The sequence below is a fragment of the Eucyclogobius newberryi genome, unplaced genomic scaffold (genome assembly GCF_026437365.1).
Source record: "Eucyclogobius newberryi isolate DKJ021-1_F unplaced genomic scaffold, fEucNew1.0.hap1 SCAF_1, whole genome shotgun sequence".
In the NCBI taxonomy this organism is placed as follows: domain Eukaryota; kingdom Metazoa; phylum Chordata; class Actinopteri; order Gobiiformes; family Gobiidae; genus Eucyclogobius; species Eucyclogobius newberryi.
This window is the reverse complement of record NW_027315723.1, coordinates 16,236,875-16,259,374: the sequence shown is the minus strand read 5'-3', so window position 1 is coordinate 16,259,374 and position 22,500 is coordinate 16,236,875. Positions and strand designations below refer to the sequence as shown.

General features: G+C 39.2%; 2 protein-coding genes across 5 annotated transcripts in view; one reads left to right on the top strand and one right to left on the bottom strand.

Annotated features, from left to right (window-relative positions):
- The window catches only part of ddx3xb (DEAD-box helicase 3 X-linked b), a 24,223-nt gene extending 19,468 nt beyond the window's left edge, over positions 1–4,755 (top strand). For all 4 annotated transcript variants that reach the window (XM_072439550.1, XM_072439401.1, XM_072439485.1 and 1 more), the window contains 5 exons: positions 1,309–1,490; positions 1,805–1,922; positions 2,359–2,509; positions 2,669–2,793; positions 3,130–4,755. In XM_072439550.1, the coding sequence (XP_072295651.1) occupies positions 1,309–1,490; positions 1,805–1,922; positions 2,359–2,509; positions 2,669–2,793; positions 3,130–3,209 (656 nt within the window). In that variant the 3' untranslated portion in view covers positions 3,210–4,755. The remainder of the gene's footprint in view (positions 1–1,308; positions 1,491–1,804; positions 1,923–2,358; positions 2,510–2,668; positions 2,794–3,129) is intronic.
- A 6,849-nt stretch (positions 4,756–11,604) lies between these two features.
- The window catches only part of LOC140354231 (dTDP-D-glucose 4,6-dehydratase-like), an 11,971-nt gene continuing 1,075 nt past the window's right edge, over positions 11,605–22,500 (bottom strand). Inside the window, exons 4-12 of the mRNA XM_072439211.1 lie at positions 22,422–22,500; positions 22,205–22,353; positions 21,439–21,537; positions 19,881–19,940; positions 16,431–16,474; positions 16,191–16,356; positions 16,062–16,117; positions 11,986–12,083; positions 11,605–11,881 (exon numbers count right to left, since the gene is read on the bottom strand). The exon at positions 22,422–22,500 is cut by the window's right edge and continues 12 nt beyond it. Of these exons, the coding sequence (XP_072295312.1) occupies positions 11,784–11,881; positions 11,986–12,083; positions 16,062–16,117; positions 16,191–16,356; positions 16,431–16,474; positions 19,881–19,940; positions 21,439–21,537; positions 22,205–22,353; positions 22,422–22,500 (849 nt within the window). The 3' untranslated portion in view covers positions 11,605–11,783. The remainder of the gene's footprint in view (positions 11,882–11,985; positions 12,084–16,061; positions 16,118–16,190; positions 16,357–16,430; positions 16,475–19,880; positions 19,941–21,438; positions 21,538–22,204; positions 22,354–22,421) is intronic.

Here is a 22,500-nt window from a genome sequence, read left to right as displayed (position 1 = left end):
AGGATATTTAAAATGAAGGGGCTTACGGCAGTAAAGGTATAACATTTGTGTTAATGCTGATCACTGCGACGGCTTGAAAGTCTGCAGTCCATATAAGGAGTTTCCTGTCTTTTTCTTGTTACCTGTTTGGCCAGAAACAAAGGACATTTTACCACCAGAAAATTCAAATTATATTTTAGCTCTACTTTGTTTCCTATTCTTTTATAACACTCACTCTGATTAAAAACTGTGTCTCATTACCATCACTGTGGTCATTTAAAAATCTCTGACCTACAGCTCCTGCATGAAACGATCTATGGCAATTCATTCACTGATGTTAAGGTTGTAGCTAAGCATTTTTATTGCACATTTTTGGCTTTGCTTTCTTTACAGCAGAATGCAGCTGGATGTAATACAGGTTGATTTTACAACTTGGCTTTAAAGGAGGATATGTGTAGAATTAGCATTTTCAGCCATGTTCATCAAAACATACCTGGAGTTGTGTACCTTTCATGCATGTAATATTATATTTTCTGCTGCTTTCTTTGTCAGCTGAAAACTCTTTGCTTCCTCCGCCTACTTCCTATCTGCTCTTCCCTAAAAGTTAACCTGTTACAATGAGGTGGGCCCACAGACCTTTTTCTTACTTTGTCCACCTCTGATAAAAGGAAACTATAAAGCTGCTGGACATTTTGAATATAAAAAAGAAAGTCATAACCCACTCATTTTGAGTCATATAAAAAATTCTGTGTAAAATGACCCCAAAATTAAATACAATTTAATATGGAGTTTTTTTTTTTTACTACATTACAAGTTCAACTAGGTTCCGTTTTCAAAGAGGAATTATCAAAACCCAACAAATGCCCAAACTAGTGTCAATCAGAACATCCTCCAGACACTACTCTTTATATTTACTAAGCAAATCTAGGCAGAATTTAAAATCTGAAATTCCCATTTACAGAGCTTATTCACACTTATAATCAAAGTAAATGGGTTCAAAAACAACTTCAGTTTAACACAGGGGTCATTTTAATCAGGAGTTTTGGGAAAAATAGGCCCTCTTGATTTAAAGAAAGTGGATATTATTTCTTATTTAATGAAAATACCACAGCCCCCACTGCTGCCCTCTGCAGATCTTTTTGAAAACAAACGGGGAGAATATCAAAAGTACTTTGAAAACCCTGATTGATTTGATTTGATTAAAAAAAAAAACCTATACCAACTACAACACTGTTTTATTAGTTTTATTAACCCATTTCTGCCATGTTGAGGCAGAATCTTATATTAAATCAAAAGTATAAATTCTCTTGATGTGGTGTGGTCCTTCAGGTAAAGACTCCCTGACCCTGGTGTTCGTTGAGACAAAGAAAGGCGCAGACGCTTTGGAGGACTTCCTGTATCGCGAAGGCTATGCCTGCACCAGTATCCATGGCGACCGGTCCCAGAGAGACCGCGAGGAGGCTTTAAGCCAGTTCAGATCCGGGAAGTGCCCCATCCTGGTTGCTACTGCTGTGAGTTACCTCTGCTTCTACTCTATTTTCTATCTTCATTTTAGTGCTTAACTTGCCTCCAAAACAAAGCATCTGGGTAAGCGACATATTGATAGCCATGCTGCAATTTTGTCTTTTCAAAATGCTTTACTACCCAACGTTGCCAGCAGAAGGCATCATACTATAACAAAATGACATACATATGCATAATTTTGTATTTTAATTGTGCGATGGCAGTTCAAAGAAGCCCAAAAGCATGAAACTAAAGCAAACTATGACTCTTTTTTTTTTTTAAATACTTTTTTTAACATTTGTGTTGTACTTCTGGCCTCAAGGTGGCGGCTCGAGGTCTGGATATATCCAACGTGAAACACGTGATAAACTTTGACCTCCCTAGTGACATTGAAGAATACGTCCACCGCATTGGACGCACAGGACGAGTGGGAAACCTCGGTAAGTTGTAGAGAATTTAGCATTATTCATTCCTATTTTTAAGATGATATTTACTCAAATAAATACTGTATTGAATACTCCTGGACAAATGATTACCCTGACTTAATTGGTAAGTAGATTCATCTCAATTTATCTAGGATTTGGGATGATTTCCCAAATGCAAGCATGGAAAAGGATGCGATAATATCCATGGGGATTAAACTCTTTAAAAAACTCTTAAACTACCTTAAACCTGCTACGTGTAGTTTAAACTTCTACGATCATGTTCTGAAGTGCATGGGATAGTTTAGCAGTTCATATTTCAGTCTTCGCTCAAATGTTAATGCTTCTGGATAGGTTTAAAATGTGAACTCTGAACTGAATCTTGAGTTTAAAACATGCATTTCAAATGTCAGTTGCTACATTTTAATCTTCTTTATTACTTATTATTACTAAGGTTTGGCCACGTCGTTCTTCAACGATAAGAACGGGAACATCACTAAAGACCTGCTGGATATTCTAGTGGAGGCCAAACAGGAAGTGCCGTCGTGGCTCGAGAGTCTGGCCTACGAGCACCAGCACAAGAGCAACACCAGGGGGCGCAAGAGGTGATGTAGTTCAAACATTATTGCCATAACAATAGAATGTAATGAGAGATCTACAATGGATTTGAACAGTTAGTTCTGACTATAAACATTCCTATTTACATTCCTGTTTTTTTTGCTATATGTTGATCTTTTTGTAAAATGGCTTGTATTTTATTCTAGGTTTTCTGGAGGTTTTGGGGCCCGTGATTACCGTCAGACTGCTGCTGGAGCAAACGCAGGAGGGTTCGGAGGTCGCGGGGGTCGGAACCAGACAGGACACGGAGGAAACCGTGGATTTGGAGGAGGTGTGAAATTCAGTGATACAGTGGTTGTGACGGGTGAACCCTAGACACGTTTTATCCCTTAATGAGCCACACCCCCCAGAGAATCAATAGTCAATGGTTTTTTCTGCCATTTAGTATTGTAAATATCAGAATTGTGTTCCACAATGTAAAATATTCTTGCAACCTGATAGCAAATCAACGGGATTAAAATTGGAGATTAAAAAACCTTTACAAGTTTTATTGATCCCACAAAGTATAGTAGTTGTATTGTACATCAGAAAAAAATCTAAAGGGCAAATTGCAGGGATGAAATATTTCTGAAAAAATAACAAATGTTTCTCTCTCTTTGTCTTCAAGGAGGATTTGGAAACTTCTACGCGGCCGATGGCTACGGAGGAAACTACTCCCACACCCAGGTCGACTGGTGGGGCAACTAGACCCCGCCTCCCCCGTATGTCCCTCCCCCCATCACCCAGCCCACCCTTCATGCATGCGATAAAACTATTTATGCTTATTTAGGTGGCTTCATTCCCCTCTTATTTTTCACACCAAACTTCCACTTCTCCTCGTCCTTTTTATTTTGAAGGTAAATATATTGTAGCTCTGCTGACACTTTCAGGTGTACACTTTAGTTATATTCACAAATGCTTTTGGTGTCTGAAAAATCTTAAAATGAGAAAATGCATAATTTCTGAACTGCCCTGCCCAAAAATTTCAGGTTATTTATTTTTACAGTTTACATTTTATTATTTTGTCCCTGTACACTGTATAACAAGTACTGAAAATGTGTACTCAATTCAAAATATTGCTAGATCATATTTCTAGATGATAATTTTACTTTTTCTCATTTATGTAACGTCAACCTTTTGATTGAATGTATGCTACCTATTTTGCTATCAAGGACAAAAAATACTGAAAAAATACACAAGTAAAAGGAGGAGATTCTCTTACAAAAAGTGTATTTTATTTTCATCTGCCCCTTACTTACAGTCCAGTAATATTACTTGGAATCACTTTTTTGGTCTGGGCAGTTGATCTCAATACTAGCCTATACAAAACGCTTTTCTCCCTTCACATGATAAAACTCCATGTCCCGCCAGGCTCCTTGTGTGTCTTCACCAGTTTGTAAATGTAAAAATGCATGGCCATGTTGATTACCACAGGCCCAAAATATTGTTACTTTTTCGTAATATATAAACCGACATTGAAAAAAAAAGCAAAGATAGGCACATTTCTGAACTGGCTTTGGTCTTTTTTCACTCAAAAGAGACCACGCTAAAAATATCTTATATCTCTTATTTTTCCATGTTTTTAAAACGTTTTACGGCATTACAAGTAAGCCAGGTCTATGGGAATAAATACTGCATGGACTTAAGTGAAGAAGTCCATTTGGTGAGTCCATTTAGAACTAAATAATATGAAGGATTTGTTTCTATACGGTGCCTTTAAAATTGTCTGTTGATTTTATTGACCACGTAATAACTGGCTACAAGTAAGGGCCGACTGTGACTAAAATATAAAGGAGAAGTAAGTGATTGTATATCATTTAATTGAAAATGTTGAAATTAGTATATTCCTGGTATCCTCAATGATAAGTGGAAAAATATTGTCGTGACAATATTACCAAGATAATATTTTGGGTTTGTCAGACCTCTTCTAAGGTGTTGGCCCTGTCTTGCAGTGATAAATGTAAAAATTAAACAGGGATCCTCTATTCCAGGAGTAAATGTGGTTATATATTAAAGTACTACATACAGTACCTTACAATGGTCAAAAGAATTTCAGAGCCAAAAAAAGATTTGGAGTTCTCTTACCAGCAAGTCACTTACTTCTCCTTTTGAATTGTGTGTTAATTTGATTTTTGATTAATACTGGAAGGAAACAAACTAGGCTCGAACTAAATCAAACCTTGGCAACACAAAAAAAAAAAGTTAAAATGAGCTGCTGGGAGAAAACTCTCTCAAAGTAGCTAATTTCATATTTGCCAGAAAGACTTTCCAAAGTATATCACTAATTATTGTATAAATATTAAATACACTCGTTTTGCACCTTACATAGTCAAAATAGGCATGAAAAAGTTCTAAAATGATAAAATGTACAATAATAGTGATAGACTTTTGTGAGTTAAACTAAAATGGCGTACTTTCTGGAATTTTTCTGCAACCAAGATTGGAGCTCGAATTTCTCAAACACATCTTGTCACTAATAGTCGGCCATTTTATTTCTTGAGCCACTGAGAAGGCAGGTGAAAAGCAATTTTTATTATTCTTTTTCTATAGTGAAATGCCAAAGATCCTTATTTTGTCATAAGATAAGCTAATATTGTCTAGTTTTACCTTTTATACACTCAAAACATATATTTGTATAGCATCCTAGGTAAATTATTGTGCACAGCTAGCTAGCGCAGTACAAATGCTAGCATTTGAATGTTAGCTTCACAACTTTTATTGTGTATCTTAAATGTAGCTTAAAAACAATTTGAATGTTGTATTTGCTTTATCAAAGAAAAGCAAGTTGGGTCCCTTTTGAAGAAATGTGAAAAAGCAGCCTAAAATATGCTATAACAATTGCTGAAATATAATGAAATTCTCAATTTGTGTGGCTATTATGCAGTTTTAAGCACTTACTAGCGCTTTTATTTTTATGTTTTCAAACCAGTGGCTTTCTTAATGGACTTTTAGTGCCATTGTGATGTTGAGAAACTGGCTCCTGTTCCACATGTTCCCTTGTTCTAAAGGGAAAAACAAACGATGAAAAATTCAAAAAGTTTAATTTCCTTGCTCACTCTATCCTGGAGAGGTACACAAATCTAGTTTATGTTGTTTAACTTGTAAGTTTTCTTCTCAATAAGATGATGGCGTTCAGGGATTGACAAAATTTGAAAAAAATAGTCACAACAAAAAGGAAAAATGCCACAATATTTAGTTTAAAGTTTTAAAGGAATAAAAATAAGTTTCACCCAATATATTGATATAAACATTGTCTAGGTTTAAAGTACTATGTTAGAATATACATGGCCTACATACCAAATGGTGGCCAGAACCAGGACTAAATTGAGTCCAAACAAGGTCTTGCCAAATTCAAAGCGAAAGCTAAACAAAGACCAAAATAGTACCTATTTTTGCCAATAAAAGCTAAATTATTTCTCCTGAAGGACATTTTGCCCATGAGTGTTCTAAATGAACATAATAGAAAAAGCTTCAGTTGTAGTCATCTGGACTCAGTTTGAAAAAGTAGACGTTTCGACTCTCATCCAAGAGTCATTGTCAATAACAGAATTTAGGTCGAGAACTCCGATATTAATACTGTTCTGTGGTAAGACCCACCCATTGGGAGGAGCCTTCCTGAAGTAGAAAGAGTTGTTGGTTTCAACAGAAACTCCCCCCTTGTATCTACCGAGCCTATTCAGAATAGATACAAGGGGGGAGTTTCTGTTGAAACCAACAACTCTTTCTACTTCAGGAAGGCTCCTCCCAATGGGTGGGTCTTACCACAGAACAGGATTAATATCGGAGTTCTCGACCTAAATTCTGTTATTGACAATGACTCTTGGATGAGAGTTGAAACGTCTACTTTTTCAAACTGAGTCCAGATGACTACAACTGAAGCTTTTTCTACTATGGAACACGCCTGGACGAATGAGGGATTACACCGACATAAATGAACATAAGCAAAATGTTATGTGGAAAAAAAAAGCAGGATTAGAATTTTAATTGACCATTAAAAACTAACTATACAACTTGAATGTGGCATCTCTGGCTTGTTGTGATGCTAAAAGGAGCTGCGTTTGTTAGTACACAACTTTGGTCAAAACTGTTTCTTTACATATGATATGTTATATAACATGTTATATTTCGGGGATGGGACTATAGTGTTAAAAAGACTCGTGTGGGAATATAGGAATGGGTCACTTTTTTTTCAATGCACTTTCTACAATCCAATGTTCAAATAGCGTCACCATTGGAAACATTTTGAAATAAAGAAAATGCATAGTGAAAGAAATGCACAAAATTTAAATTGTTACTAACCTGCCTGCAATTTTGCCCCAAAAACTTGAACCTTTAAACTTGATCTGCTAACCATTTCCACTCCTTCAAGATAAATTGAAATGTCAAGTCACCAAACGTTTGCCATCTCTTTGGACTGGAATAATTGCTTATAAAAAGCATTAATTTATCAATGAAAATATGGAGTTAATGTTACTGAAGTTATTGTTGATACATTTGTAAACACATTTTTTCATGTCTTTATTGTAATTTATATAGTTAGTATATTTGTTAGATTGCATACGTTGTTTTGGTCTGTTCAGTTGAACAGTTGCAAATGACAATCTTGATTTACATGTATTATGAGTTGCTCTTTTGTTTACAGTACAGTTTCAGTGAATCGCATCGCCCCGTTAATTGTTCTTTTTTCTTTTGTTACATTGTTGTCCATATTATTTGTATCACCAGCATTTCAAATTCAATGTCTAGCTAAATGGCTACAAACACAAATGCTAACAATGCTAAAATGGCAAACTACCTACAACTAGTTTATAGTTCTTTCAAACGTATCACTACTATCACTTGCTCATATTACTTAAAGTTTCTGAAAATAAATCTTGTCAACTTCAACATTTCAAAATACAACTATATCTGAATTAAATCAATACAATTGACTTTTTACACAGAATGATCCCAAGTAGTCGAGAAGGCGTCAATGCCCAGCTTTAAAAAATGTAATCTTGTAAACATTTTATTTCTTAATTTTATGCAGGCAAATTTCTTTCAACAATAATAAAAAACATTGATAATTTCAAATAATTTAGTTTTATAAATCTTACGGTCATTGTCAGCTTTTCTACTTATCTCCACATATATTGTCAAGATAGCAAACTAAGAGCGAAAGTGGTAGAGCGTTTCAGATATTGCAGTGCCTTTGACTAAAACGAGTGGGCATTTATTGTGAAAAGCGTTAAAGGCAACACATTATGGTAAATCACCTTTTAGAGTATTTTATCTAATAATTCAAGCTCTTAAATAACCTGCACTGTAAAGTATTGACATGTTAGCATGATTTTAACAATAGCAATGCTGCAAATGTGTCTTCTCAAAATGCCTCATTCTTAATTGTCACCAGCAGAGGGCAGAAGAAATCTAATCCAAAAGAGCTGAGGATTGTGTTGTCACAATTACGTTTTTTAAGGTTTAATTTTGAAATTGCGAGGCCAAGGCGTCCAAAATTAGTTCCAAAAGCTGCTTTATTATAAAGTGTGTCCCTTTAGCAATATTATGCACATTGTCTTAAGAAATCACTCAACAGGGATTGTTAAGACTAAAATATGTATACCTCATTTTACATGTTAATAGCTGTTTTGTGTTGTTACACTTAAATATGCAAATCAAGTTACATTTTGTTGTCATTTTGTTGATCCACTGTGCCCAACATAAACTTTCCTATAGTGCAATATACAACATGTTGGATTGTTGAGTTGTAGCAAACTAAATGAAGTTAGTTAGCACAGTGCCTTCAGGAAACCACTAGAAAGACTGAAAAAGGACCACATTTCTAGTCCATAACAAGATGTCAGTATATATTTCGGTATTTACATTGTATATGTAAGTTAATATGCTAAGGATTCAGTGTTGTTTTGCTAATAATGGGCCCAGCGATTCACACATTTCTTGTTGTTTGAATGTAGCTTTAGCTGATTAGCTTCCCATGCCAATTTTGCTGGAATAGGCAGGCCAGCTTTGATTTTTCAGATAGTTGTGCTTCAGAGATCCCGTATTTCAAGATTTTACATACAGTTTAAATATTGGATACTGAGTGGGGGAAATGTTGACGTATTGTTCTCAATGAGTAGCATTTACTAATACAATGTATGTATTGTTCTTGAAACAGAAATGGCATAGAAGTTAACCAACATAATATGCCATAATTTAGGGCATTTCAGTTATTTTTTTACATTTTATATTTAAAGTGAAATAAGGAGAATGTTACATGGTGCTACACTCCCACTGCTGCAGCTATTTAAGTTTTAGGTCCAGAGAAATGTCCGTTGTTTTGTAAAGGACAAGGTGAAGTGTGAGTGAGTTGGATGTTTGTGCGTTTTGTGGATTCTTCCAGGTCAGAAACAGAAGTAGCTGTAGGATTGTTTAGGCACTATCCCATTATTTCGACATGGTATTGGACATAATTAATTGGATTGTATTCAAGTTTCACAATATTTCCCATTTTAACACAAAAAAAAAATCCAATATTTAAATGCTTCATTTTTATCTTCTTCTACTGGTTACTTTTATAACCATGATTCCCTTATATGATGTAATTTTCACTCAAATGTTTCTGTGAGAGTTGAGTTGGTCAGATTATTAAATGGAAATTACATAATTAATGATAATTAAACATAATTAATATTATCCTATCTCAAATTAGCCTGCTTAGCAGCTAGTTGGCTGCTAAATAGTAACATAAGACGTCTTAGTAATGTAAATCTCTTGGTAAAATTCTACTTTGAACAAAACAAAACGTAAAAATTGAAAAAGTAATACATTTGGCCTTTTTGAAGTTTAAACAAAAGGAAGATGTCAATATTAGGGTTAAACAGTTAAACAGTCATTAAAATAAAAATACAGCTCTGCATGTTCCTGCTGCTACTTTGTCGTAACTTATCAAGTTTTTTTTTAAAAAGAAATATTTATTTTTATAACAAGCCGGTAATACAAGATTGCTATTTTAACAAAAAAAATAGCTATCATAATAAATAAGTGACTTGACCAAAAGACAGTAAATACTGGCAAACTGAATGTTGGATGTCATTGGTATGCGTGCAAATTCCTATTTTTCTGGGGTAGTGTGAGCTTTTTATTGTCAAAAACATGCAACGTGAGTCTTTCTTTGGATAAGTCACTAAAAATGGGGAACGGATTTTTTATTTTTTATACTATTGAGCATATTTAGCATAACAAGCTAGCATAAATTGAGCACCACAAAATAAATAAGATGTTAAATTGCCAAGATAAATTTAATCTTGCAAACATGAAGCAGGTTTTCACCATCTGACCATCCAGACCTGTACTGCAAATATTAAAAATTACAATAAATAAATAAGAATTGAATGTCAAGTTACTTAAATAATTTCAGCCAATGATTAAAAATGGCTTTTTTAATCATTTTAATCAAGTAGTCCATTTACCGGCTGAAATATTACCCAGCGGGGCTTTAAGAACAGTGCATGTAAAATAACTTAATAATATCTCCTTTTTTTTTTTTTTTACTGGAACCCAAAAAAGTTGAGTTTGTGGCATATTCAAAGAAACCTCTTACAAAACTTAAGATATTGGATTGAATTTCTGATCCACGACTCTTTCCTTCAAACAAAACCACTACATCCATTTAAAATTGGCAAAATATGAATTTTGAATCTTAACTATGCCAAGGTTTGGATTACCTAAAAACTGCTAAAAATGTTAAACTTTAAAAACATTTTGTAGAGAAAAATATACCCTAAACTGTTTTGTTTTATGAGTTTTCCACAATTTCCTTCCTGGTAGGAGTAACACCTTTTGTGATTGTCTGGCAAAAGTCTTCATAAACACGGTATAACTGTGGATTTATTGCTATGCTGTTGTGATTTGAATATTTTCAGGCCAATTAAAAACCCCAGTGTTAAAACTAAAGATGAATTTGGACCAATCGGAAGGAAGTTTAATAAATTAGCTTGGATTCTCGTCAACGATTGGTCAGATTTGTCCAATAGTCACACAAGCGGTAACTATAAATGGCCTGGTATAGTTAGTATTTGCTTTCTGTATTAGTTTAGCAGTTGTGCACGATTGAGGAGCACTGCACGAAGTAAAAAAAAAGAAAAGAAAACTGCATCTATTCTGATTTTACCACAAATAAAAGTTTGAATTTGCAAATGTAAATCGCCTGTTGTGTTTTGTTCAAATTTAAGATTTTATACTTTTCTATTATGTGAACTATGTCAACCAAAATTGCTTGATTCAAATGTGTATTTTTGTCAATACTTGTGATTAATCAAACTTTATTCCAATTTATTCCAAATCTGGTCTCCATGGAGATTTTATTGCACTGCCTGGAATGTTTTGTAATACTGCATTATTCTTGTCTATCTAGCATGTATTTTGTTTTAATTGCTCAAAAATACCTTGGAAAATATGTATCAACTTCTATTCTGTGCAAAACTATGAGGGCTGGCCAATGATACAACATCCTATAAAAGCAAGAGGGGCACAGATGACACTTTTGACTCGCTGTCACCGAGCGTCTGACCCAAGCCAAGGCATATGCAAGGGTTTTATGATGGGATTTTAGTGTAGCTTTTAATTATTTTTTTTTTATTAAGAAGGCTTTATTAGACAGGAAAGGACAGCGTGAAATGGGAGATGAGAGAAGGGAGGATACGCAGTAAATTGTCGGAGTCAGGATTCGCAACACAGCTGCACTTGGAGCCTGGCATACGTGCACTGTGCCATCAAAGTCTGTTTGAAAAATTCTTTTGTCCCTTGTGCTGTGGACATCCTAAAGGTAGTGGAAATAGGAACATGTAAGTTACATAAATAAACTGATGTTTGTAACGCATCTCTTTTTACTTCTTCTATTTGTGTCTGATGTTGTTTTTATGTGGTGGTGAGCCGAATAGGAATTTCTACTTTGGTAAACAAAGTTATTCTATTCTATACTTGGAGTGGGGTCGTCCCTCCACAGACTGACCTGTAACTTTGATTTGGCCCAAAAACAAGACAAAGCATACTTCACAATGTTTTGTTATTGTTTTTTTAATTTACAGAACACTAAGCATTTCATGTTCAAATGGACTTGATGATAAAGCATGACACAAATGATTGCTTTGGTATTAATTGTTTGGCACTGTTGGTCCACAATTGTGTTACATTTAATACAAGCTGCAAATCAGCCATAAATTAATATTGCACAAATATTATAAAAACAGATATACTCCAAATGTGAAGTAGTTGAAGGCACCACTCCCTGGGGCCTGGTCGTCAAAGTGCAGATTGTAAATGCTCTGAATTGGGGATATTTCGCTTTTGGTCTTCACTTGAATCGGGCCAGAAATCAGCATTTTCCTCATACCACTTTACTAAAATGGAGACAATACATGAAAGTATTTATTTCATGACATTAACCAAAATATAATTTGAGTTATCCAACAGTTTAGTTATTTTATGTTGCTTCTGTGTTCACCTGTTTGTCTGATGCCCTCCGTCCAGCAGACTTCAGCTCTCCATCCGAGTCTATGCAACTTTCCACAGTGAATGGGATAACGCAGGTCCACCATAGGCCTACACACAAGGTACAAACATTTGACTATATACACATTAAATGTATTATATATATATAAAAACTAGAAACTCTGCAATGGTAATTGTGAGCGACTGCGAATTTTGACCATGTTTGGGTCAAGAACCAGCAACCTTTGGTTTCAAGGGTGTAACTACACTGTCACTGGCACAGTAGAGTCTGGACCAAATCAAGTTAAACTGGAAGAACAGCTCGGTAATAAATCTTGCAATAGCCAGGGGGAAGTTCCGAGCTGGACCTGAACCTCAATCTTCAGATTGCAGTGTTTTACCCGCTACACTAGGGCTATTCAGCATAATTTTCCAGAGGGCGTGTCTTTTCAGAGGGCCAAGGCCTCTGGACCACCCCTACTGTAACAACATTTTGGGTCGCAAAAATATCCCCAACACTGTCAAGTAGTTAGAAAGTAATAACTACTAATAGACTAAAATTTCAGTAATTGAAGCTCTGGTGCAGAGAGATCTGGGCGGCAGTTGACGGAGGGGGCCTCGACGACCAGATCTCTGGACACAGAAGCTGACTCGGGGGACATGGAACGTCACCTCGCTGGAGGGGAAAGAGCCTGAGCTTGTGCAGGAGGTTGAGCGGTTCCGACTAGATATAGTCTGCCTCACCTCCACGCACAGTTTGGGCTCTGGAACCCATCTCCTCGAGAGGGGCTGGACGTTCCACTTCTCTGGCGTTGCCCGCGGGGAGAGGCGGCGGGCTGGTGTGGGCTTGCTTATAGCCCCACAACTCAGCTGCCACGTGTTGGAGTTTACACCAGTGAACGAGAGGGTCCCTACGCCTCCGGGTCGGGGACAGTTCTTACTGTTGTGTCGGCCTACGGGCCTAACAGCAGTGCAGAGTACCCGGCCTTCTTGTAGTCCCTGGGAGGGGTACTGGACAATGCACCGACCAGGGACTCTATTGTTCTACTGGGGGACTTCAACGCCCACGTGGGCAACGACCGTGACACCTGGAGAGGGGTGATCGGGAAGAACGGCTTCGCCGATCTGAACCTAAGCGGTGTTCAGTTATTGGGCTTCTGTAAGCCACGGATTGTCCATAACGAACACCATGTTCAAGCACAAGGGTGTCCATCAGTGCACATGGCACCAGGACACCCTAGGCCGGAGGTCAATGATCGACTTTGTTGTCGTGTCATCAGACCTCCGGCCGCGTGTCTTGGACACTCGGGTGAAAAGAGGGGCAGAGCTGTCAACCGATCATCACCTGGTGGTGAGTTAGATCTGCTGGCGGAGGAGGAAGCCGGACAGACAGGGCTGGGGACATTGAGTCCGAATGGACCATGTTCTCGACCTCAATTGTCAATGCGGCTGCTCGGAGCTGTGGTTGCAAGATCTCTGGTGGCTGTCATAGCGGCAACCCCCGAACCCGGTGGAGGACACTGGAAGTAAGGATGCTGGCAGGCTGAAGAAGGAGGCCTATCAGGCCTCTTTGGCTTGTAGGTCTCCTGAGGCCGTTAACAGGTATTGGTAGGCTAGGGCTGCAGCTTGTGCTGTCACAGAGGCAAAAACCCGGGGCTGGGAGATGTTTGGGGAGGCCATGGAGAAGAACTATCGGTCGGTCTCAAAGAAATTCGGGCAAACCGTCCGGCGCCAGTCAGGAGGGGAAGGTTGGTGAAGCAGTGCTTCACCAACACCGTTTAAGGTGCGGGTGGAGACCTGCTGACCTCAACTGGTCGTCGGACGGTGGAAGGAATACTTTGAGGACCTCCCACTGTCACATCCTCCGAAGAGGAAGCAGGTACTGAGGACTCAAGAGGCTCACTCGTCCATCACTCCTGCTGAAGTCATGACATTCAGCATGAGTGATGACACAAATTCCTGAGCAAATTCCTCGGTGGCAGGGCTCTGGGGGTGGATGAGATCCGCCCTGAGTACCTAAAGTATCTGGATGTTGTAGGACTGTCTTGGTTGACACGTCTCTGCAACATCGCGTGGCGGTCGGGGACAGTGCCTCTGGACTGGCAGACCGGGGTGGTGGTCCCTCTGGTCAAGAAGGGGGACCGGAGGGTGTGTTCCAACTACAGAGGGATCACACTCCTCAGCCTCCCGGGTAAGGTCTATTCCAAGGTACTGGAGAGGAGAATCCGACCGATAATCGAACCTCGGATTCAGGAGGAGCAGAGTGGTTTTTGTCCTGGTCATGGAACACTGGACCAGCTCTATACCCTCCATCGGGTGCTCGAGGGTTCATGGGAGTTTGCCCAACCAGTCCACATGTGCTTTGTGGATCTGGAGAAGGCTTTCGACCGTGTCCCTCGGGGGGTCCTTTGGTCTGGTGCTCTGGGAGTATGGGGTCCTGAGCCCTTTGCTCAGGGCTGTCCGGTCCCTGTATGACCGGAGCAGGAGCTGTATTCACATTGCTGGCAGTAAGTCAGACCTGTTCCAAATGCGTTTTGGACTCCGCCAGGATTGAGCTCGGAGTAGAGCCGCTGCTCCTCCACGTCGAGAGGAGCCAGCTGAGGAGGCGCCTCTCTGGGGAGGTGTTTCGGGCATGTCCCAATGGGAAGAGGCCCCGGGGAAGAACCAGGACGCGCTGGAGGGACTGTTTCTCGGCTGGCCTGGGAACGCCTCGGGATCCCCCCGAAGGAGTTGGAAGAAGTGTTTGGGGAGTGGGAAGTCTGGGAGTCCCTGCTTAGAATGCTGCCCCCGGCCCCGGATAAGTTGAAGAAAATGTATGGATAATTGAAGCTGTATATTTTTTTAAACTGAAGAATTTTCACCAGAGGAAAAAAAATCGCCACAAAATTCGACCTTTTGTTAAAGCTAAATGTGGCCGTCAGCCGAACACAAGCAGTTTGTTTTTAAGTTGGAAAAATGCTTTCTGGACTATGGAGGATTTTTTTGCTGGCCACTAATTCAGCTCACAACAGGTTTAAGCTAGCTATACCCAGATATTTTAATAGATCCATGGGCAATCCAGAGGCCTGTACTATGAAGCTGGCTGATCTTATCCTGGATAGGTTTCTCTTACACTGACAGACTAACCCAGACATGAGCGTCTCTGGATGAGTCGTACTACGAAGTGGTTTCACAACTCTCTGTCAACCCTGGATTTTCTCAATGACGCCATCCGCATGCAGAGCAGGGGGCGGGGTCAGAACCAACCGACCAATTAGAACAGAGAAGGAAATAGCAGTGTACATGTCATGATTAGGATCATAGGAAATAAGAGATAAAATATAAGCCAAAGGAAACTCAACTGCGTTCATGTGGAAACGACACTTGGCGACCAATCACAGCCACGAGCGACACCACAAAGGAAGTTAATTTTAATATAATACATCCATAATACAGAATAAAGCACAAATGTTTAATGAAACGGATCATACAGCGGCATGGACTGAATGAATTACTCCGTTTATGACATGCATCTGCGTAAAGACGCACAGCCAAATGTGCGCGGATACATTCTGTACATTTTAATAGCATATTTAATGTAATACAGTTTGGTTATGAAATTTCCCCATGTGTGGACAATAAAGTATTATCTTATCTTGGTTACAGATAAAGGGAATATTCCATCTTGGAATCCATATTTAATATCTTTCACTTTATGCTGTCGTTAATGCATTTCCTCATTTCTCCTCCTTCTCTCTCACATTGGTCGTTCATTGGGTCATGGAAGTCACCTTGCTTACCCTATAATCAAGCTTCAAAGTACAGGCCTCCAGTCCTCCTAGCTAAAGTAATGTAAATAATAAGAGGCAATTCGTAAGTAGTAAGGGGCTCTCTTTGGTTAGAACAACTTGTAAACCAATCAGAGAGCTCCTTACGAGTTCACTTTTATTTTTTACTTTACTTTAGCAAGGAGGACCAGGAGAGCCACGGAAAAGCTAATGAGAGATTTGTCTTTAAAAGAGACTTGTAATAAAAGTTTTATCCCATTTAACGTGGCACTTAGGGTCCTCCATAAATACGGTAGGTGAAAATACAACGCAGTGCATTTACCTGTCGGGCACAAACTCTATCCAGTCTTTCAGTTCAGAGTCAGGGACTTTCTTAACCTGGAAAAAACAAGATGATTAGAACAAATAATCATCTTTTCTTTTTTAAATGTCAAAAACCAAAGAAATTTGCCATTTTGATGAGTTCTGTGGCCAGTTGCATGATGGGAATATCACAGCTGGACCCCACGTTGTAGATTTCTCCCACAATCCCTTTCTTCAAAATCAACAGGAAGGCACTGATTACGTCATCCACAAACAGAAAGTGACGTGATTTAGGTAAAGTTCCCTGGATTGTGCTGATGAAAAATGCAACCGATTATTCATTGTTTTAAGCAAATTTGGGCTTTTTTGCTTTCCCAATAAAACTTGCCATTTCTGATTTCTTCTCAAGAGACTCACAAATCTTGGAATGACCTGGAACAAATAACTAAATTTAAAAGGTCTTGAAGATCTTTTAATATGGTAAGGCAAGGCAAGGCAAGTTTATTTGTAGAGCACATTTCATACACAAGGCAATTCAAAGTGCTTCACAGCAGGGAAAATGCATTCAAATCACAAAGAAATTACAGAAACAGAAATACAATAAAATTAACTAAATTAAAAATTATCAATCCAACTGATTTTCTAAACTAATAAAATCACAAACAAAAGAGAAGAGTGCAAAGATAAAAATTAACTACAATAAAATTAACTAAATTAAAAATTATAAATCCAACTGATTTTCTAAACTAATAAAATCACAAACAAAAGAGAAGAGTGCAAAGAAAAAATCCTTTCAGTCATATGCGCAGCTAAACAAAACTGTTTTTAGCTTAGATTTGAACATTGTCAGAGTAGAAGCCTGTCTCACATCTTCAGGAAGACTGTTCCAGATTGTAGCTGCATAAAACTGAAACGCAGATTCCCCATGTTTTGTCCTGACTCTGGGCACCTGCAGGAGGCCGGTCCCTGAGGTCCTCAGAGTCCGAGATGGTTCATATGGCACTAACATATCCAAGATGTACTTTGGTGCTAGGCCATGGAGAGACTTGTACACAAGCAGAGCTGCTTTAAAGTCTATTCTCTGAGCCACAGGGAGCCAGTGCAGAGACCTGAGAACAGGACTAATGTGATCATACTTCCTGGTTCTAGTCAGGACCCGAGCAGCAGCGTTCTGGATGTACTGCAGCTGTTTTACAGCTCGTTTGGAGAGGCCAGTGAGCAGACCATTACAGTAGTCTAATCTACTGGAGACAAACGCGTGGATAAGTCTCTCTAAATCTGGTTTTGACAGTATATTTTTGATTTTGGCAATGTTTTTTAGATGGTAAAAAGCTGCTGATGTTATTGATTTGACGTGGCTATTAAAGTTCAAGTCTGAGTCCATTATTACCCCCAGATTTCTAATTTGGTTTGTAGGTTTTAGAGCGAGACTCTGGAGGTGACCGCTAACACTTTCTCTTTGTTTCTGTGGGCCAAAAACGATTATTTCAGTCTTGTCTGAGTTCAGCTGGAGAAAGTTGTTTTGCATCCACACACTGATCTGTTGGATGCAGTGACAGAGTGAATCTACTGGTCCATAGTCACCTGCCGATAGTGAAACATAGATCTGAGTGTCGTCTGCATAATTGTGATAGGACACATTTTCACTGCGTATCAACTGACCCAACGGCAGCATGTAGAGGTTGAACAGAAGGGGACCCAGGACTGACCCTTGGGGCACTCCACAGGTCAGGGTCATGTGGTCTGAGACACAGCTACCAATTTCAACAAAGTACTTCCTGTCTTCCAGATAGGACCTTAACCAGTTTAGGGCAGTGCCAGTGATGCCCACCCAGTCCTCTAGTCTCTGTAAGAGGATCCCATGATCGACAGTGTCAAACGCAGCACTCAGATCTAACAGAATTAAGACTGAGGCTTTGCCCGTGTCAGTGTTCAGGCGGATGTCATTTGTCACCTTGACAAGAGCAGTCTCAGTGCTGTGATGAGGTCTAAAACCTGACTGAAAAACATCAAATGAGTTGTGTATTAAGAGGAAATCTGTGAGCTGTTGGTAAACAACCTTTTCAAGGACTTTGCCCCAAAATGGTAGATTAGAGATGGGCCGGTAATGACTCAGTACTGCGGCATCAAGACTGCTCTTCTTTAGGAGAGGCTTTATGACCGCAGTTTTCAAAGACATTGGGAATGTTCCAGATTGAAGCGACATGTTAACTATGTGAGTGAATGGTGCTAACAAACTGTTCAGCACAGACTTTAGAAATCTGGTGGGTAACACATCAAGGCAGCATGTAGATGAACTCAGACTGGTGATGATCTCATGGACAGTTTTGTCAGTTACTGGTGCAAAGTGAGTTAGCTCTAAGTGTCTTGGTGGTCTTAGGGTATTTTTTTGCATTGTGGGATTTATAGCATTTTTAATGCCCTGAACTTTGTCATTAAAGAATAATGCAAACTCATTACACTTGGATGTGGAAATGAGTTCTAACGGTAGCTGAGCTGGAGGGTTTGTTAATCTGTTTACTGTGGCAAACAGGACACGCGAGTTGTTACTGCAGCTTCCAATTATTTCAGAAAAATATCTTTCCCTAGTTCTACATAAGATTAGGTTGTACATGTTCAGCTTCTCTTTGTAAATCTCTTTTTGAACCTGGAGCTTTGACTTGCGCCATTTCCGTTCGGCCCTGCGGCACTTCCTTTTCTGTGCCCTGACCGAATCATCATTTCTCCACGGCGCCTTCTGCTTATTTTTAACCATTTTAGCCTTTATAGGGGCGATGGTGTCCAGAACATTCAAAATACTAGATGTAACAGAGTTCAACAAATCATTTACATTAGAACATGAGACATTTTCAAAGTTTATCATTTCCATAAACAGTGCACCTGTGCCATCACTTATGTGTCTCCTCTGAACAACTGCAGGACCAACCGGAGGTTGGGGAGAAACAGACAGGTCAAAGAAGACACAGAAATGATCAGACAGAGCAACATCGATCACATTAACATTTGAAATATTTACCCCCTTTGTAATTATGAGATCTTGAGTGTGTCCTTTGCTGTGGGTGGGGCCTCTCACATGCTGAGTAAGACTGAAAGTTTCAAGGACAGCATCAAGCTCTTTAGCGTTTCTGTCACAAATATTATCAACATGCACATTGAAATCACCTGTAATGACCAAACCATCAAAGTCTGTGCATATGACTGAAAGCATCTCAGTAAAATCATCAATAAAACTTTGGCAGTGCTGGGGAGGCTTGTATAAAACAATGAAGAGAATGGATGGAGACCGTTTTAGCTCCATTTTAAAGGATACATACTCAAATGATAAAAACACCCCAAAAGACAACCTGCGGGTAATTATTTCATCTCTAAAGACAGCACAGACTCCACCCCCTTTTTTGTTTTCTCGTGTTTCAGATTCAAACTTAAAGTTGGGTGGAGCAGATTCTATCAGAACTACATTTCCTGTGTTTTTGTCAAGCCATGTTTCAGTTAAAAACATAAAATCAAGATTATAAGAAGAAATAAAATTATTAATTAAGAGATTTGTTACATAAGGATCTGACATTTAGCACAGCAAGTTTCAGACTAGTTTCAGTGAGACTGGGCTTTATCTTTTCACAGGGAATATGAATCACATTTCTCAGATTGGGCCTGACTCGCATTTTGTTTTTCCATCTGTGTGATGATGTGACTACAGAAATAGCACTAGGGGGGGCTCTTTTTACATAGGGCCCCGGGTTGGTTTGATTTTTAATGTGACAATAAGTCCCGGCAACGCTGAGACACAGTACATCCTAGCTATGGGAGATACCAGGTGAAAGGCGAGGTTGAAGCCTACCTTTTCTGTGTACTGCCTTGGTCCATAAATGTTGTTGCTTCTTGTAATTAATACGGGAAACTAAAACGAAAAAAGCGATACATTTGTTAAAATTGCATAATACATTTTTTGTACAACATGGGTTAGAGTGAGATTCCATCCATCCATTTTCTGCCGCTTTATCCAGGACCGGGTCGCGGGGGCAGCAGTCTGAGCAGGGACTCCCAGACTTCCTACTCCCCAGACACTTCCCCTAAAGCGTTCCCAGGCCAGCCGAGAGACATAGTCTCTCCAGCGTGTCCAGCGTGTCCTGGGTCTTCCCCGGGGCCTCTTCCAGGTGGGACATGCCTGAAACACCTCCCGAGGGAGGCGCTCAGGAGGCATCCGGAACAGATGCCCGAGCCACCTCTGCTTGCTCCTCTCGACGTGGAGGAGCAGCGGCTCTACTCCGAGCTCCCCCCGTGTGGCCGAGCTCCTCACCCTATCTCTAAGGGAGTGCCCAGCCACACGGCGGAGGAAACTCATTTCGACCGCTTGTATCCGCGATCTTGTTCTTTCGGTCACTACCCAAAGCTCATGACCATAGGTGAGGGCAGAACGTAGACCGACCGGTAAATAGAGAGCTTTGCCTTTCGGCTCAGCTCCCTCTTTACCACAACGGTCCGATGCAGCGACTGCATCACTGCAGCCGCTGCACCGATCCGCCTGTTAGAGTGAGATTTCCAATGCTAATTGCTGAGTTATTTTTTATGTTTTAAGAGTCAATATAGGTTAGAGAGAACGTTGCCATGGTAACCAATAGTCCAGTTGTGGTGGAAAATTTAAGTGTACAAGTACACAACTACAATAATTTGAGGCATTTAGGTATTTGCACTGTGAAAGCGTCTTTGTTGTTGTTTATAAAGGCATCTTAGATCTTCTTATCTAAAATTGAGCAATTCCTTTGTGAAATTAAAATAAAAAAGGCATTGGGGTGTTGGGCAAAATTTACTTTTCAAAGTTCTCTAACATGTTATTAAGTTATTCCTTCATTGAAAACATATAAGTTGTGTTATTTATACATGTTGAATTAGTCTTAAATTAAAGGCGTAATGGACGATTTTTTGGAGCCAAATCTGAGTCTCTTTCCTCATGGCGTGGACTGTCGATTAGTCCTGCCACGTATCAATCATAGAACGCACCTACCGCTCACCTGCAGCCGCGTGCGGCTCGTCCCCATGAGAGCAGCACGTTTCCCGGTGTCTAAGCGTATGGATCTATCATAATATAGTTCCCTCAGTGTACAGGACAAAATTAGGACAGAGAAAGACAGTTGAGCTGGCTCAGAAGAGACGGAAATCTACGGAGACGAGAGATGGGATGCGATCCGTCGCGCTAATAAACAAACGCACGTCTAGCCGTGAGGCTTTTCTCTGCTTCCGCACGGCGCACTTCCACTTGAGTTCTCAAATCGATGAAAAATCGTCCATTACGCCTTTAATTTGCTGCTTTAGTCAGTAGGGAACCTACCAATTGGGAAAAATTGCCCTCTTGCTTATACAATATAAAAAGTACAACGGTAGGAATGTATTTTACAAACCTTGTATTTTTCCCAGTAGGATTGCACCAGAAATTCGGCTGCTGCTTTTGTGGCTGAATAAGGATTGGACGGTCTCAATGGACAGCTCTCATCGAATGCCTAAAACACACAAATTACTTCTTAATACTTGTGTATCTTAAATTGCACAAAGCTTAGAGAAGGTGGCATTAATTTTAACCAGACAAGTTAAAATAAATCTACTGGATTAAATATAGTAAAGGAATATCTTATCTTATCTTATAGTACATGCAATTTATAATGCCATCAAATATTCGATTTTTTTCCCCCTTCTCCGTTTATTATGGGCATCACGATCACATAGGACAAGCCAGATGTATTGCTTTGAGGTGCCATTTTTCATCACCTGTAAATATTGCCAGTGTGAACATTTTTGTTTGGAAGTTTATTTTTTGGTGAGAAGAGTTTTTTTATTTCATCTGTCACCCGACATAAGTGAGATTTTTTTTTTCTTTCTTTTTTCCTATTTACTAATACAAAATGGTAACAATAGTGAGGACTACAAGAACAAAAACAGCAAAAGACAGACACAAGGACAACAGTCTAGAAACTTCAGGCGGTGATTTTGTGTTCGCGCGTGTTTTACCATTACTAGCACCTCTTGTAGTTGCTCTATTTGTACGGCACTAACCCACACGAGTAGACTAAACTAATCATTTCATAATTAAATAAATTCCATCATCATGCTCACTCATCATACAAATATGTTTTATTTATAATATTTTTATATAAGTGTGGATGCTATCACCTGATCGATTCCTGATCCGTAAACTTCATCTGTGCTAACATAAATAAACTTGTGTATTTTGCGCAGTGCTTGTTGAGCAGCTCTCAGTAAAACTCTGGTCCCTTCAATGTTCACAAGCTGAAAATCACCCGGGCATGTGAATGATGACTCTGGAAGAAAATCAGTATTACACTTCACTTGGTAATAAAGAAGTGGAAATAATAAGAATAGAACTTACCAACATGAGTTTTAGCTGCCAGGTGAAAGATCACGTCAATGTTTTGGGTATTAAAAATGTGATGGACCAATTGATAGCT